The 17,130-nt window shown below is 54.0% G+C and overlaps 7 protein-coding genes and 1 non-coding gene across 8 annotated transcripts; 4 read left to right on the top strand and 4 right to left on the bottom strand.

Moving 5' to 3' along the window:
- Positions 1-303: 303 nt before the first annotated feature.
- Positions 304-1,108, top strand: HMPREF1541_02988 (uncharacterized protein; the record flags this gene model as incomplete). Its single annotated transcript, XM_008717341.1, has 2 exons — positions 304-447; positions 560-1,108. 2 exons carry the CDS (start codon positions 304-306, stop codon positions 1,106-1,108), a joined length of 693 nt encoding a protein of 230 aa, XP_008715563.1.
- Positions 1,109-1,466: 358 nt separating this feature from the next.
- On the bottom strand, positions 1,467-1,538 carry HMPREF1541_02989. The gene has a single exon. It is a non-coding gene; the product is annotated as a tRNA-Arg (tRNA).
- Positions 1,539-1,818: 280 nt separating this feature from the next.
- HMPREF1541_02990 (uncharacterized protein) lies at positions 1,819-2,770 on the bottom strand (the record flags this gene model as incomplete). Its single annotated transcript, XM_008717342.1, has 2 exons — positions 1,819-2,685; positions 2,738-2,770. The coding sequence occupies 2 exons, from the start codon at positions 2,768-2,770 to the stop codon at positions 1,819-1,821; spliced, it is 900 nt and encodes a 299-aa protein (XP_008715564.1).
- A 1,506-nt stretch (positions 2,771-4,276) lies between these two features.
- On the top strand, positions 4,277-4,846 carry HMPREF1541_02991 (uncharacterized protein; the record flags this gene model as incomplete). The annotated part of the gene is made up of 1 exon (XM_008717343.1): positions 4,277-4,846. One exon carries the CDS (start codon positions 4,277-4,279, stop codon positions 4,844-4,846), a length of 570 nt encoding a protein of 189 aa, XP_008715565.1.
- A 1,312-nt stretch (positions 4,847-6,158) lies between these two features.
- HMPREF1541_02992 (uncharacterized protein) lies at positions 6,159-7,088 on the top strand (the record flags this gene model as incomplete). The annotated part of the gene is made up of 1 exon (XM_008717344.1): positions 6,159-7,088. The coding sequence occupies one exon, from the start codon at positions 6,159-6,161 to the stop codon at positions 7,086-7,088; it is 930 nt and encodes a 309-aa protein (XP_008715566.1).
- Positions 7,089-8,576: 1,488 nt separating this feature from the next.
- On the bottom strand, positions 8,577-11,728 carry HMPREF1541_02993 (uncharacterized protein; the record flags this gene model as incomplete). The annotated part of the gene is made up of 2 exons (XM_008717345.1): positions 8,577-11,377; positions 11,422-11,728. The coding sequence occupies 2 exons, from the start codon at positions 11,726-11,728 to the stop codon at positions 8,577-8,579; spliced, it is 3,108 nt and encodes a 1,035-aa protein (XP_008715567.1).
- Positions 11,729-12,243: 515 nt separating this feature from the next.
- HMPREF1541_02994 (uncharacterized protein) lies at positions 12,244-13,218 on the bottom strand (the record flags this gene model as incomplete). Its single annotated transcript, XM_008717346.1, has 2 exons — positions 12,244-12,570; positions 12,619-13,218. The coding sequence occupies 2 exons, from the start codon at positions 13,216-13,218 to the stop codon at positions 12,244-12,246; spliced, it is 927 nt and encodes a 308-aa protein (XP_008715568.1).
- A 659-nt stretch (positions 13,219-13,877) lies between these two features.
- Positions 13,878-16,841, top strand: HMPREF1541_02995 (uncharacterized protein; the record flags this gene model as incomplete). The annotated part of the gene is made up of 1 exon (XM_008717347.1): positions 13,878-16,841. The coding sequence occupies one exon, from the start codon at positions 13,878-13,880 to the stop codon at positions 16,839-16,841; it is 2,964 nt and encodes a 987-aa protein (XP_008715569.1).
- Between the last annotated feature and the right edge of the window lie 289 nt (positions 16,842-17,130).

Raw genomic sequence — 17,130 nt, forward strand, 5'->3', positions numbered from 1 at the left:
AAACCTGATCGCGACCGGCACCCTGCAGCTTGCCGCCTCAAGCCGCCGCAAACACCCGCACCGCGATAGCATTTGACACAAGATTTGGAAGTGCAATTTCCATTAGCAGGCTCAAGTTGTCTCTCTCTGGTCTCCTCGAGGGACTCGTCCCCGGTCCGCATATTCTGCGATTGAGGTCTAATCCAACCGCCTAACGACCACGCATACGAAGTTTTGGTACACGGCCTTCCAACATTATCATCCGTCAAAGTGAACAATCAACGACACGACTCCGGCGTAAACGAGTCAAGAACCATAAAAAGCATGTCTGCTCTTCCTCTACGCCCACACGAGGCTCCGATCCTCACATTGTTTCGCCGAGAACAGCAGTCGCCCGGCTCTACTCCTGCGCCACCAGCTCTATCGCCCAGCGCCATAGTCGGTCTCGCCATCATCGGCGGTATCTTCGTAAGTCTTCATGTTGGCTGGCCCCTTTTTAGTTCCCTCAACAGCTCTCTGCACTTTGCCTCAGTGCCTCACCAGATAAAAGGTCTTTCCACTAAACACAGTCACCAAATAGTTCTGCGTCGCTCTCGCCGCCATGCTACACATGTGCCTGCGACCCTCACCGCAAGACTCCAACCCCACGTCCCTCTACCAGCCCGAAGACGCCGCGCAGCTCGCGCGGATGAAAGAGGTGCGTGAATACCACCGTCGGGCTGCGTGGGAGAGTGCGGAGGCGGCACACGCGGAGCAACAATCAGAGAGAAGGGCCAGTTGGGCATCAACTCCGCGACCGAGAGCATCGAGGATGGGAGGCTGGAGGGAGAGGAGGGGCGTGGGCGCGAGTAGACTTGGGCAGACCGCACAGGAAGCGTATGGCGAGGTAGAACTTGACGAGCAGTGGAGTCTGCATAGCGACCGACTGGGAGAGCGAGATGCTATGGTGCATGCAGCAGGAGATTATGGCGCGGGAACGCAGGGTCCAGAGGCGTTGGGCGATCGTGGCAAAGGGCGGGCCTTTGAGCGGTATGATCGGGCGGATATCGAGGCCGACGGAGGCAAGACACATACCTATCGCACTACTGTCACCGCCGATGTGAACGACCTGAGGCCTGTGGCGCTCTAGAGCAGGCACAGTATGAAAACAGTGGTCGTGGCGCGACAGCCAGTATTACCATGAGGCACACGGTCCAAGATACGCTGGGCAAACTCACAACAAGCGCTTCCAGGATAATAAGACCGATCGTTGAAAGGGACTACTAGGTAGCCTAGGGTCGCAAGAAACCACTAGTGTAGTGACTGTTGTATTTTCATAACAAGACAGTCAGCTCCACCGCTGCCAAGTCGCACACATTCGCTGCGCTCTTTGTCCGCACGCTCTGCTGTAATCACTCACTTGGAGCTCACCAGTTCCACTTCCATCCAAAAAGAACATGGTACAAACGTGCGTATAGCAAAAAGAAAAACCAGGACGTGGAAGATCCCGACAGCGATGGGACTCGAACCCACAATCTTTGCCACCGGAAAGCAACGCCTTACCATTAGGCCACGCTGCCGTTTCTGAGACGGCATTCGAGAATCGCATTTCTGTGTGCAATTCGTGGATGGTATCAGGGGCAAGTTCAAGGCATTGAAAAATATATAACTCTAGATTATACCCGCTAGAAGCTTCTTCCGGGGGGGCGCAACAGGGGCAGAAACCCGGCCTAAGTAGGGTTCGTGGGGTGGACCTTTTTAGGCGGCAGATAGTCGGGTTCAGCCCGAGAAAGATTCTGAATCCGAACGATGATACCGCTCTTTGTCCTTTGTTATCTTATAGTGAGTCTATCGTCAACCTCATGCAAGCTTGCTGGCGACGAGCTTCTTCAAGTCTTCCTGCGTCATCTCCTTGACACCAAGCAGGGAGTTATCTGTCTCGTCAAAGGCAGCCCCGTAGGTATCACCAGCCAGAGCTGTGCCTCCAAGCACTTTAAGAATGGTAGGGAAGCTGTAGTCGCCCGCTCGGGCGCTGTCCAGACCCTCTTTCAGAAGAGCGCTCGTCTGGACTTTACTTAACTTCCAGGTAATGTCAGGTCGCAACTCCGCCGCGATCCCCAATACCTGGTTCTGCGTGACAATCACCTCTGAGACTCGGACGATCTTATTCTTCGTCTCTTCGAGATTATTGAAGACTCCGACAATGGCTTTGCTCAGGTTGGCCAATGAAGTCGAACTGACTCTGTTGTCGCCATCGTCGTACAGCCGCGCCTCATGCTTCGCAAAGTCTAGCAGCATTCCTCGATCGAACAGGAATTCTCGGAACGCACCACACGCAACGACTGTCCAGGTGAGTTTGCCGGCCCTCGCCTTCTCTTGAAGCTTCTGCCTGATGTTGAAGGCATCTTCGTACCACGGGTAGGTCTGAAGCTCGGGATGAGTTGTGCAGGAGCCGTACTCAGAAGGGATGAATCGTTTCACACCGGCGGCGGCGGCGGCGTCAATCAGAACACCCTGGACAGGTATCGCTTCACCAGCTACCGTGGACACTGCCGCGTCGATGTTTTGCAGAGCCGCGGTCAATGATTCCAGAGAGGTGAAGTCAACTTCAACAACCTTGACGCTTGCGTCGTATGCGCCTGCCTTCTTAGATCGCGTGAGGACCGTGACTTGAAAGCCTGCATTGAGCAGTGCCTGGAGAACGTGCGTCCCCACCGCGCCCGATGCCTGATGAGATTGTCAGTCGTCAAGCTCAATTCATTTATTTGAGATCGCTTACACCTGCAATCGCAACTGACTTGATTTCAGACATGGTAGACAACTGGATCGCGGGTTCCGTCGATGATCCCTAAGAACGAGTTGTCAGGATTGGCTTGACAGTGTTCTTGCCTCCAGGGACAAGGCCTCGTTTTTATACTCCTCTGCCCTGCTACCGCGCATCTCGTGTGAGCACCATTGGCTTACTAGACGAGCCTCCACGAGTCGCTTTCTAAGCAGGTCGGACAGAATGGCAGTAGGCTTCGAAAGCACTCCCGATGTCCTGCTGTGGAATAGCCCGCATCTGTCCGCCGGGCATTTTCCCGCATGACCTTGTGGCCTCGTCGGATTTTGCGGCGGCAGCCCCCGCTTCGCGACTCCGCGACAGGGCGCTTGATAAGCGCCAGTTGAACTCAGCTCGTTCCCGTAATTGCAATACTCGTGACTCAAGACACTTTCCCACAGCCCACAAGCTAAAGGCCACTTCTGCGATGGCCTGAACGGCATCGGCGCTTCTGCCCCATCACGCTCGGGACCGTTTTCAGTGGATGAAGGTGACGCCGCACCAAAGTTGCCAGATCCCGACTCCGCTTGCTCCTGCATCCGCGTTTTCCGCAGCCTGGCGCCAACTTTCCGTCCCAAGTAAATCATCACGATGCGAATCGAACGTCGCGAATTGACAGCTCGCAAAGCCTGTGCGAGATGTAGCGCCCAGAAGAGGCGCTGCGATAGGGCACTGCCGACATGCGGACTTTGCACACGACTTCGGCACACGTGCGAGTATGGAGGGCACTTCGCATCTCCGGCGGCCTCGTCTCCAAGGTCGCAGATTTCCCTCTCAGGCGCGTTATCAATAAGTCACCTCAAGGATGCAATTGTCGAAGCCTTTGACTTCACGCCGGCAGATATCGTCCCAGCCTATCAACGGGCGGTTGAGCCGTGGTTTGCCTTCCTTTCAGTACCGGAGCTACAAAGCCGTCTGCCAGTGACCTGGGAGGAAGCTTCGTTGGACATCCTGTTGCTTTCCCTGTCCATTGTGCTTCTCACGACTGCTCCGCCTCCTGCGGAGAGTGACAGCGATCCGTCCAGCTTCAAATCGCGATATGTTCAACTCAAGTGCCATATAGCCTCGGTTGAAGCACTCGGCATTCACTCACTGTTGATTGTTCAAGCAAGAGTCTTGATAACGCTTTTCGAGGTTGCACATGGCTTCTACCCGGCCGCATATATCTCCATTGGAGCTACGGTCAGAGCTGCTGAAGCACTGGACTTCACTTCGGACAGTCTCTCTGCCCCGTCTCATTCGCTAGGCGACGAGCCGACGCCCCTGGAACAAGCATTGTGTTGGTGCGGAATCCTGGTTCTGGATAGGTAAGCAGTTCTTCCTAGATTCCTCTTGGATAAAACTATGTCCACCTGAGTCATCCTTGATAACCTCTCCACAGTCAGTTCGTGCTGACCAGGCTTTTTTCATACTAGATACATCAGTGTCGAGTCCGGATCGCAACCCTCTTTGACTCGCTCCCGACACCAGCGTCCCGACCCTGCTCTACAGCCCATCATGTGCTCGCCACATCAAGGCCGAAACAGAGTGAGCCCCTTATGCCGCTTCGGCCGCCTCTTTGAAGCTTCAGACGCCCTCGACCAGATCCATGCAATATTGAACAACACCACGGAGGAGGACACTATCGACGTCGACGAATTAATCTCGGCCATTCAGACATCAGTAAACCTTCAAGCCCTACTATGTGAAGAGATCGGAGACGAGAACCAACTTTACGCTGGCGGACTCAACCTTTGTCAAATCGGACTGCTGCTGACCTTCGAGCATGGTACCAAACAGCCTCCTGCCCCCGACGGCAGTGCGCACTCCAGCTCTGAGGCAACCACATCCCTCTTCACAATTCTGTCCAGTCTCACTGACTCAGTTGAATTGTTCACGCTGGACATACCAACCATTGACTACAACTGCCTCCCACCCTTCGTGGTCTTCCTAGCTTACAAAGCGGCCGCACTGGCAACGCAAAGGTTGTGGCTAGACAAAGACACGAACGAAGGACTGAGAAAGTTGAGAATACTGAGGAAGTTCTTGGCCGTGGTAGGAGAAAGGTGGTTGAGTGGCAGTCAGTGAAGCGTGCCCCGTCCAGATATGGTTATGGCTGACTCAGTAATCTAGAACGCTACCTCGAGCTCCTCGATGAGGACACTACCCCACGTATTCTGAAAGCTCTACAGCAGAGGAGCTCGACATAGTTGGCTCACATGGAATAGGGGCCGCCGCTGCGTTACCCCTGGTAGCCCTTGTCGTCTTCGAGTGGCGCGTCGGTGCTGCGGTCGCCTCAAGTTGCGGAACATATTTCTCCTGGGTACTGAACATCACGACTAACAAGATCTAACTCCCAGAAGGTGGAGATGGTGAAGCCGTTAGAGGTGCCTGCAAGTGATCTTGGACTCATACTCAGGTGGATCGGCTTCGCTTCTGCGACGAATAAATTAGACGAAGACCTCACAGGGTAAGCCATGGGACCTTGGGCATTGTGGCAAGGGTGCTTCACCAAGCCAGAATCACCCGCGTGCCTGAGCGGCAACTGGAGCAGCAGCAACGACCCCCAAGCCCTGGCTGCCATTGTTCTACAAATTGCTAGTCAGCTACCCGGATCTCAAGACCCTTCATTGTCCCCCTTGGTACTGGAACAACCGCCTAGTGGCCTGGTGCACGAACGCTGACTTGGCATATCTGGGCCGACGGGATAAATGTCGCGTCCGCCGCCTCTCGCTGTGGTTGAGTTGACCTGCTGCATCCACGTCTACAACTGCTCACCAGCCGGTACCTGATGTTTAGTTGGACTGGACGATTTGATTGGCCTGAGGAGGCCTTACCCTGGTCCCGAAGCAGTAGGTGTTGTGGGTCTACCCCCGAATTTGGGACCTGCGCACGACTTCACTCGCTTCACCTCTCTCCCACAAGACGCCTCTACAAGCATCACATCCGATGATTAATGCAGCAAACTGGATATAGAATTGCGCTACGCTAACTCCTCAAGTCGTCATCTGTGCTTAGCGATGAGCGCAAAAGGCCCCTCGCGGCGCGGACACTCGGGCGGAAAAGGAGATAATATCACCGCCTCCGCTGCCAAGGCTCAAGGAGATTCATCGCCAACCCTTTCGTCCACTCATGATGAGTGTCCGGACCTTAGAAGCAAGATCGATGCCGGAGCACAGAGGACGTGTGGTTTCGCACAGCCCGAGCTGAGCAGACTAGAATGAGGGAAGGATGCTATTAGCCCAACTCCGACAGCCCCATCCGGAGGGGCCTAACATCCGCAATCTTGTATATGAAGACGAAGATGGGATTTCCCCCCGGTCGCATCTGCTCAACTCGAGCAGCACCCTCGCATTAGAACCCTAGTAGAATCATTCAGTGCCCAGTCCCGCCATCCACCATGCCGTCCTGCGACGAGAAAATCGAGTTCAACCCCGCCACCGACATCCCTTCCCTCACAGGCAAAACCATCCTCGTCACGGGCGCCAATGCCGGCCTTGGCTACCAGTCTGTCCATGACCTGGCCAAACACCAGCCTGCACACATCATCATGGCCGCGCGCTCAATCGCCAAAGCCGAAGAAGCCACTCGCAAACTCCGTGAAACCATCCCGGGCCTCAACACCCAATTCACCCCTCTCCCCATGGATCTCTCCAGCCTAGCCTCGGTCCACGCCGCTGCCGTCGCCCTCGTCACCTCCTTCCCCGACTTCACGCTCGACATCCTCATTTTGAACGCCGGCATCATGATGCACCCACCCAGCGTGACCGCCGACGGCTACGAGCTCCAAATGGCCACCAACCATCTCGGCCACGCGCTCCTGACCAAGCTCCTGCTCCCCTCCCTCCTCCGCTCGCCCGACCCCCGCGTCGTCGTCGTCTCCTCCGACCTCCTCTCCTCCGCGCCCAAAGGCGGCATCATCTTCCCCGCTCTCAAAACGCCGCAAGCCGAGATCTCCGACCGCGCGCGCTACGGGCAGTCCAAGCTCGCCAACGCGCTGTATGCGCGCGCCCTGGCGCGCCACTACCCCAAACTCACCGTCGCGGCCACCCATCCGGGCGTCTATGCCACGGGCCTACAGGACAAGATGGCCGAAGGGAGCATCGTGATACGGGGCTTGCGCGCCACGGTGGGGGGCTGGCTCATGAAGGACCCGAGCGAGGGCACGAGGAACCAGCTGTGGGCGGCGACGGCGAAGCAGGGGGTGGTCAGTGGCGAGTATTACGTGCCGGTCGGGGAGGTGGGCAAGGCGAAGATGGTGAGGGATGATAAGTTGACGCAGGAGCTGTGGAGGTGGACGGAGGAGCAGTTGAGGGTGTGGGAGACTTAGAACGTGAGAGGAAATGGTCTTGCGTGTACGCATGCAAAGCTTCGGACACTCAGCAGTGGTGTTTGGTGGGGGTTCGCATCTCGCAATGCTGGGAAATGGGATGTAAGGTTCCGCGTTGGAAGGAGGAACCCTTTTCCATGGTTTGCTTCAAATGAGGTGTGCGTACGTATTCCCTTGCACAAGACGAGTGTTCTCCAAACGAGTGACTTTTGTAGTTTCCGCTACCACAAGTGAGCGATAGTCTTCACGGTCCCAGGTGCTCCCCCCTACCCACCTTGCTCCATTCTTCCTTCCTAGCCACACTACTCATCCTATCTCACTCTATACCACCCAACTTAGCCAATAATACAGCACCGCTCCCCGCTCTCACACGGCTTCGGACTATCGTAGAACACGGGACGATACCCCCTCGGACACGGATACGCCGTGCTCTCCATGCAGACGGGGCCGGCGGCGTTGGCTTGGTCGCCGCAGGAGACTGCTAGGGCGCGGGTGATGAGGAGACTATGGTATGGGAGGAGAGAGGGTGTTAGCTTGGGGAGTCTGGGATGTGGGGATGTGGGGGGTTGATGGGAGGGGACATTGTGGAAGGGAGTGGAGGGATGGCAGGAGGCAGGAGGCAAGAGGCGTACCCGAGGAAGGTGGTGATGAGGGTGAGTTTCATGATTGTTTGCTTGATGTGTGGTTTGAACTGTGGGGCACGTTTGACCTTTGGTGGCTTTTGGGCGGTGTATGCTTGCTTGTTTGTGGTTGTGGTTGTGGTTGTGATTGATGGTGATGGCTTTGGTTGAGAGAATGCTGGGCCTTTATAGCACTACCATTGCTCCGTCTTCAGCACCAGTCGCACAACGACCACATCCATTCCGAATACGCCTGTCCGCCCTATCTCGATGCAACGTCGCTCTTGCTCACGCGTTGATCTCGTGGCCATGTTGGACAAGCTGAACATTCAGGAATTTCTCGGCGATGACGGTCCGGGGAACAGACCTGTACCGCGTGTGTATATCCCACGTATCAGGTAGTGGGTAATGGGCAACCACTTGCAGGTGTTGGCCGGACCGTAAACAAATCAATATAGACCAACACCTCTTGGTCCATCAGCGGGTATGAGCATTGGCCATGGATCGTCAAGGGGCACCCACGCCCGAGCGGATTCAGACTGGTAGGTGCCAACGCAAGTATAAATGGACTGGTATCACAACGAAGCACGGGCATCGATCTGATGACCTGTGACAAGTGAGCTTCACACGAAATCCTCCACGTATTCGGCATTCGAGACTCAGGAACCAGCCTTGCCATGAGAAAAGATGTATTTCAGTGAGAAGAACCCCGCTGACGTTTGACAGAATGTCTTGGCCATAGCCCTCTCGTGGTCGGAAACTTGATCTGAGCGCCTTGTTTACCTAGCGCAACGGCTGTGTGCATATGAGGTATCATTCACCCTCGCAAAGCCGTTGACTTGAAACGCGCCAGGCATTCGAACATGGCTTAACGCCGACCGCCATAGTAATTACCTCCTCCATTCCTTGCTTGACCACCGTATGAATCACCTCCGTTTCGCCGATCTCCGTTTTGGTGACCCTGTCCGTAGTAGCCGTGGCCTTGCGGACGTCCTCCCTGCTGTTGGCCTCCTTGGTATCCTCCTTGGTATCCTCCCTGGTATCCACCTTGATACGATCTCTGACTTCCGCCTTGATAGCCCTGATTGGGGTAAGCGGCATGCGGTGGGGGCGGAATTGGTGGTGGTGGTACAGCCATTCCCCTTGGAGGCATGCCTGGTGCAAACTTGGGGTCCAAGAATGCTGCGAACGGGTTGTCTCGAGAATTGGCACCTGGCGGCGGCACAGGTGGAAACGGCGGGGGTGGAAAGTTATTCGGACCTCGCTCCGCAGCGTAGTTGATCCTCGGAGCCCGATCTCGATCCATTGGGTCGCGTCGAGTGTTGTCGTAGAGTGGTGCACCACCGAAATCTCTACCAGAATTGCGAGCCTTCGACTTGAGAATGCTGAGGTCCGACTTGTCCAGAGCGGGGGTTGGCATCTGCACACCGGGGAACAGCATTGACTTGTGGACGTGCGTAGCCGGTGGCATGAAGTAGTGGACGTTCATGCTGCGATCATCGTTCACATCTGGCTCCAACCTAATATCATCTGCGGGTCCTCTCAGGTCCATGTGAGGCAAGAAGTCATCATTCTTGCTGACATGGCCAGCAAGTTTGCCTTTCTGTGTTGGCAATTTGACCTTCACACCGGTTTTTGCTTTCTTGGAGTAGAACTCAGTTGCCATAAAATCGTACAGAGGATTTCTATCCGCAAGAAGTAGAGCTTCCTTGCCGATCTCATTGCGCTGACGTTCATCTTCGGTAAGAAGAGGGTACTTGGTGTCCATAGCTGCCAGAAGCCGCTTTTCATCGATGAATGGCAAAAGCACCACAGCTTTCCACTCCTGCTTCTTGCCATTCATGTCGAGGTCGAAATCTTCAGGATAGAAGTCGATGATCTCAGAGTCTTCCTCGGTCATCAGAGGATGAAACGCCTTGGGAATGGCATGATTCGAGGCAGCAGGCAAGACACCCATCAGCTGCTCGTAAGGTCGGAAAGGCTTGCCTTTGTCGAATTTGATGTTCATTTTATCCAAGTCGACAAAGTCGGCCGCGAAGGGGGCATAGTGATAGGGATAGTACCAAGTCCACGAAGCACAACCTTGGAAGTAATAAAGCAATACCCATGCTAGACCTTCGACATAGGCTCGAGCAACCTGGTGACGAAACTCTACGTTATCGGGAGCAACATGGAACTTCTGCTCGTAATAGCGGTCGGCATAGCCTTCCTCCCACAGGCGGACGGTATCGGGTGGTGGATTATCAGGATCAAACTTGGGTTTGGGTGCTTCTTGAACCGGTGTGTTGCGGCCGGGTGTGCCAGAATCCGTGGACGCAGCAGCGTCTTCTTCCATCAACTCAGCTTTGCGTTTGGAAGGCGCCGAGGCAGGGGAAGTCTGCGGCGCTTCACTGACAGAATTAGTAGCCGGTGCCGGTGCCGGTGCCGGCGCCGGTGCCTCAGCGCCCTTGCTCGCGGCGAGCATCTTCTCCTTCAGGGCAGCCGCAGCACTCTTGTTGGCTGCCAGCGATTTGTCGACGTTGTTCCGGTTCACGATCATGTTATAATCGATGTGCCCAGTTGGGGCATCGGCGAAGACGATAGGCTTCATGTTGCCGGTTGGAGCTCGATTGTCGATCTTGCCGCCCCTGCTGTAATCGGGTGAGCTACGTCTGCGCTTGTTGTCGCGGGCGTCGCGAGCGTCTTGCTCGGCCTTGCGACGCTTGTTGTTCCGCTCCTTCTTTTCCTCAACCTCACGGCGTCTCCGGAAGATGGCATCTTCTTGCTTGGCCAGGCCTGCCAGAATGCATTGAGCACGAGCAAGCTCCACCGTGCCGTCGCAAGTCAGGTACCCGCCCATGATGGGCAAGTTGTCTCGCCAAATGGCAATGAGCTTATCAATGCCATCCTCGTGAATGTCCAGACTGGGGAGATGGGGCAAGAAATCGTTTCCGACGAAGAAGCACATGAAGACCCAGTCATCGATAGCACGTTCCAAGTCAAAGCGAAATTGTTGGCCCTGCACAAACATCTCTGCTGACAGATACTCACGCAAGATTGAAACACTAAGCCAGATGAAAGGCTTCTGCTCGGGTTTGGCAGCTTTCTCATCGTGTTCTCCACTTTTTTGTTTGGGGGTGCCTCGACACTGGTCCGCATAGTGCCCTGGTTGACCGCACAGCTTGCAGGTTTTGGCTTTGGCATCCTGAAAGAAAACGTCTTCTCGGAGAATACGGAAATGAGGCTCATGAGTTGCAAGACCAAGCATGATCAAGTCGGCATCCAGACCATACATGACATGGCGAGTGTTGGGGTCATACTCTGGGTCGGAACGTTGAGAGCGGATGAATTGCATGATCTTGTGCTCACCTTCACCAGGTACACTGGCGTCAGAGATGACGACCTTGAGGTCAGCCCACGCTGGGTCGGTGTTGAGCTTCCATTGGCACCAGTAACGAACAGATTGAGCGAGAATGAACATAAAGGGAGTGCCAGGCGTGATGACATTGCTATCCCAGGTTTTCTTAATGACTTCTTCCTCAGAGTTGGCGTCATCAGCTCCGTTACCTTGTTGTCGACGGAGAAGAGCTGAGAACTCGGCCTTCTTCTCGTCTGCCTCTTTCGCATCTCGGGCAGATCGGAATCGACGGGCACGTTGTTGATTCATTTTGGCACGCGGAGCAACGCCATCTATTACTTGTTAGCTCTGTAGATCTTCAGAGTTGTGCACTTACCAATTGCGATCATGAGCAGGCGGCGGGGTCGGACCATGTTGACGACACGGTCAGTATACTTGAAGATTTCCATCATCATCTCACTCTCGGTGGAAGGTGCAGGCTTGCCCTCAGGGTGAGAGCACGGATGCACGATACCGTTGAAATCAAGGTACAGATTGTGCATCTCTTCTCCATTAGGATTTGGCTTGGTGGTGTCAGGGGGATAATGAACGCCATCGATCTCGTAGCCAGGTTCCTCGATGACGGAGCTGACGATCTTCGGATATTTTTTGGACAGCCAGCGGAAGAGCGCTGGAACACCCATAGTGGCTGATTCTTGCTAGAAGCGAGGGGGAACGGCGAAGATGACACGATGAAAGGGGATGGATGTCAACAAAGGACAAGGGCTGAGACGAGCACCTCTCGGTTGAACGTTGACTAGGTCGCGAACTAGTGCGACAGTCTGTTCGCGCAGCAGCGCAAGAAGATGACAGACTCGTGATGAAGGCCCTCCCACAATAAAATGTCCGAGAAAGGAAGGACGAGATGAAAGAGACCTTGAGGAAAGATCTGACGATGCGCGAACTTCCAAGAGACTTGAAGACTTGAAGACTTGCGCAGCGCAGCCTGCAGCCTTGGCATTGATCGGCAGGATCCGCGCGCTAAACCGGATCCAGAATGCTACCACGGCTGCAGCTCGATCGGTTTCGAGTCAAGGTACTCTGGCTTTTACCATGGTCAAGTGTGAGAAAGCAGAGTGGGCTTTCTAGAGTTCAGTGTATCTGAATATCCCATGAGCTAGTGCCACGGTGATCAACAGCGGATCTGGGTTTTCTACGCTCAAAGCCACTTCTTCAAATCCTCCATGACGAAAGCCAGTGCCTCATCCTGCTTCGTTTCGTCTCGGCTGAGGGGCGACGACTCTTTACTCTCTCCAATTACATAGTGTGCAGCCATCCTCTGTTCTTTGGCTTGATGAATGATATTGGCAAATGCCGCCGCAGGCACTTCTGGCGGGTTGATTGCAGACGGGAAGAACAATCGGAGAAGCGGTCCCATAGCGACGAAGGCCGCCTGAGCCATCTTCAAGGCCAAGCGTCCCTCAGGTGCCAATCGAGAGCTACCACTCATTCCTCCGGGGTCCGCCGAAACCATCTGGATGTCAGCCTGCACTGATGTCAGTGAATTTGGGGCCAAGGACGAGACACTACTCACGAATCTTTCAGTTCGCTGCAAGGCATAACCAGCCATCATCAAATTGAGCTTCGTGCTACCATACTTTTTGAGTGCCGCTGGTGTACTAAGAACTGTGCCAGTGGACTTGTCCAAGGAGACATGTTCGTTTCTGAATGAGTCGTATTCCCCTATACTATGTGTGGAGCTGGACACGTTGACAACCACTCCACCTTCCAGAGCAGAGTTAAGCTTCTGGATCAATAGCATAGGAGCAAGAACGTTGGTTTGAGTTTCCAGATCGAAGCCATCCACGGTCTTGGTGATGGGAACCATCTGAATGGCGGCACAGTTGACCAGGCCGTATAAAGCAGGTATTCGCTTTTTTGCAATGGCGGCAAGCACTCGGTCGGTGAAATCATTCACTGCTGCGAGAGAGGATAGGTCGAGTTTCTCCCAGGTAAAAAGGGCGCCTGCTGCTTGCAGTTGTGACGACAATTGTTCGGTACTTTGGTTGCTGGTATTTCGGGCGGCCAGGACAAGGTAGTATTGACCAGGAAAGAGTGCAGCTAACTTGAGAGCTATTCTGCTCCCGAGTGCACCAGACGCCCCAGTGATAATGACAGAGGACTGTTGAGGCATGGCAGTTGTCTTCTCGAGGACTAGATTTGCTCGACACCGTATTACATGTCGTGTATCTGCATTTATATACCTTGCATTCGACCGTAGCGGACCTAATGACGGCTGGACAGTCGTTCTTCGACAAATCTCCTAACTAATTTGCTCTCCGAAGACGAGGTCAATGCTCAAATCTACGGCATGGCACTGACTAACAAATTGATAGAGTGTGACGAGGGGCACAGATATGTTGCAGTACAAACCAGACCAGAAAGGCAATTCTGCAGGTCAACATGGTGTCATTTTCGAGGCCTAAGGAACAGTAGTACTCATCTTCTGAGGACCTTGGGTCTCCCTGCTGAATCTGCATTCGTCGATCTCATCAACGAATTGCCCATAAGAAAGCGGCGGTCGTCGAGAAGGGCAATTCACTAAAAGATGCTAACCGCAAATGGGCTAGCGTGTGTCACTCTCTCCGCAAAGAAAGTTGAATCCAACACGAAGTTGTGCCGTGGCCTCTCCGAATCGCAGGTGTACTTCAGCAATGCAGCATAACATTTCTTGACTTATTCGTCCGCACCTTTTGTGATAGTGCTACCAGAGCTAGTAGCCTGTTCCACTTCGTCCGATAATGTTCCGCATTCGTCCCCGACCGCGTTAACACGGCTCAATCTTAAACCGATATGCTACGCATCCTCGAGTCCCAGGCCCCTGCCCGGCAGACGGCTACCGACACGATCCAGACTCTCAGTGCCCGTCTGCAGAGTGCCACACTCCTCGAAGATCGCCGCGCTGCGATACAAGGCCTCCGAAGCTTTGCCAAACTATACCCTGCCTCGGTTGCTTCCGGTGGCCTGCGTGACCTGGTCGCTTGCCTGCGACGCGATGCCGACGACCTCGACACCATAAAAATCGTTCTGGAGACATTACTGGGTCTATTTGAGCCTGATGCAAAAGCAGACGAAGCGTCCGATGAAATCACTGTCTGGCTGGCGGATGAGTTCGCCCTCAAGCAGGACAATGTCACTGCATTGCTCGATTTACTTGAAAACCATGAATTGTATCCAAGGTTATACTCGCTTCAGATACTGTCTCATGTCTGCAGCGCCAGACCTGAACGGACACAAGAGGCTGTCTTCGCAGCCCCTCTGGGTGTGTCGCGCGTTGTGGCTATCCTCGACGACAAGAGGGAAATGATTCGGAATGAGGCGCTCCTTCTCCTGGTGTCCCTGACTCCATCCTCTACTGAGTTGCAAAAAGTTGTGGCGTTCGAAGATGCATTTGGACGAATTTTCAATGTCATTGAGACCGAAGGCGGTCTTACACACGGTGCGACCACTGTGCAGGACTGCCTTGCATTGCTAGGAAATCTTCTCAAGCTCAACACTTCGAATCAGTCCTACTTTCGAGAGATCGGCGGCGTCGCAAGACTGGCGAAGCTCCTGGCCGATGCTCTTGCTGAAGAGAACGGCCCAGAAGGAGTTACGGAATGGATCAAGCCGCAGCGAGACATCAATGTTTGGGGCCTATTGACCGTCATACAGCTGTTTCTACCGAAAGGGGCTCCTGGCACATCTATCAACCAACAGGCCTTCTGGCAAAGCAACGTGCTATCAAGAATTCTGCAGCTTGCTTTTCACGTCTCGTTCAGTGTGGGCATCCGGGCAAAAGCTCTCGAAACTTGTGGCGACATCATCCGCTCAAATTCTGGCCTGCAAGAGCGCTTTGGCGATCTTCCAGTACAGATCCCGTCCAGAAGCGAGGCACCCGTGACGAATGGACACTCAATCCCAGCTCCGGGAGGCAAGATCAACGAAAAGCCGCCAAGCAAACCTAAACAGGTGTTGGAGGAGGTTAATGTGATCGAGGCTCTTCTTGAACTATCACTGGAGCCCGCGCCATTATCAATGTTTGATGTTCGTCTAGCAGCTTCAAATTGTGTCCAGGCTTTCATAGAAGGTCATAATGGTATTCGCGAGCACGTTCTGCGAAGGGCAATTGAAGGCCACCGAAGCGGCGAGGATGTCATCCCTAATATCCTTACCGTCCTGCTCGAACCTCCAGCAGCACGCAGCACCTCTGATCCTTACCAGCAGTGGATGGCTGCCGTTATACTCATGCACTTACTTTTCGACAACCCCGATGCCAAGAGCCTTGCGCTCAAGGTTGCCGAAGGCGATGCCGACAATGGCGAGGAAGTGGTCACCTTTGTACAAAGTGTGGCCAGCAATATTATTGCAGGTGTGCAGCATGTCGAAGACGAGCGCGCCCTGCTTGGTTGTCTCATGCTTCTCTGTACCTGGCTCTTTGAAGATCCGGATGCCGTCAATGACTTGTTGGGCGAAGGCACCAATGTGCAAGGACTCATTGCAGCTGTCAAGGTCTCTAATACTTCGATGCCGCTTGTTTCAAGCCTTTGCGCACTCTTGATCGGCATCAGCTACGAATTTTCCACCAAAGACTCTCCTGTACCACGTGCATCACTGCACAGCCTGCTGAACACAAACCTTGGTCGCGAGACATACGTGGATCGAATGACAAGGCTTCGAGAGAATCCTTTCGTGCGGGATTTCGAGGTTCTGCCTCAAAGTAGCAACGGTGGTCTACCTGATGTCTTCTTTGACAAGGCTTTCGTTGACTTTTTGAAAGACAACTTCAGTCGCCTTCTACGCACTATTGACCGAGACCCAGGTTTTGAGGTCTCGGTCTTGAGCAATGGCGTACAGAAGGGCATCTCCAGGGATCTCGTTGACAGCCTGAGGGCAGACGTGGAGGAGCAGAAGCGACTTTTGGAAACGGCAAACAACGAGCTTCTGCAACTACGTCGGAAGCTGGAAGATGAAGAGCTCGAGCATCGTAGAACGCGGGAGTCAAGTACTGTCGACTTGAACAGAATCAAGCAAATCAACCAAAGCCTGCAAAACAATCACGAAGACGAATCCGCAAGGATGAAGCAAGACCACGCCCGCGAACTGAATTCGATGAAGAAGAGCCATGACGAAGACCTCAATCGACGGCGGATCGACCACTCAGCAGCCATGGATGCAGCCCAGAGACAACGAGACCAGGAGCGACAGAAATTCGTGCAGGAGGCAAAAGAGCAAGAGCAACGTTCCAACCAAGCCAGGGATAAACTGATCAAAGAGCACAAGCAGGCGCTTGAGCAGGCAGCTAAGAATTTTGACTCGGCCGCAAACGACCATCGAAAAGAGATCGACGACCTGCAGCTTCGGCTCAAACAAGCTAGGGATGGCAACGAGGCAGAAATTGCTGATCTGAAAGGTCAAGTTGATGAGCTTAAGAAGCAGCTTGCCAAAGCTGAGAAGAATCATTTGCAAGATCTTCAGACCGCTAATGACGAACATACGGCTAAATTGTCGGCCATGGAAGGACGCCTCAAGAGAGCCGAACAACGTGAGAAGGAAGCCAGTGCCGAGCTCAAGACGCTATCAAAGAAGGTCGAAGAAGTAGAGGAGTCACGGAAGGCTGCGCAGACGGAGCTTGATGATTTGCTGGTCGTGTTCGGCGACCTCGAAGTTAAGAGAAAGGCCGATAAAGCGAAACTAAAGGAACTTGGACAAGAAGTCTCTGAAGACGAGGACGAGGAAGACGAGGAGGAAGCGGCCGAAGATAGCGATGTGGACTAGGTGTCGATGGGATGGGACTCTGCAAATGCATAGCAGGCGGTCTGGGAAAATTTATAGAGCTAGATACCCTGTACAAGTACTACCTACTGAGACTCAGTGCCTTTCTTTTCACTGCTAATTTCCCCTCGGCGCCACTTCAAACACAAAGCATTGTAATGTCTCGGCCCTCATCTGACTCCTTCTAGAATCAGCCTCGCCACAGGCAGCCTCGTTATCTGAATTGAGCCAATCGGAGCATAACGCCAAGACCGCAAACGATCGTCGCCCGCTCCGACTTGACTCACGCGCA

This window comes from Cyphellophora europaea (genome assembly GCF_000365145.1).
Source record: "Cyphellophora europaea CBS 101466 unplaced genomic scaffold supercont1.3, whole genome shotgun sequence".
Taxonomy (NCBI): domain Eukaryota; kingdom Fungi; phylum Ascomycota; class Eurotiomycetes; order Chaetothyriales; family Cyphellophoraceae; genus Cyphellophora; species Cyphellophora europaea.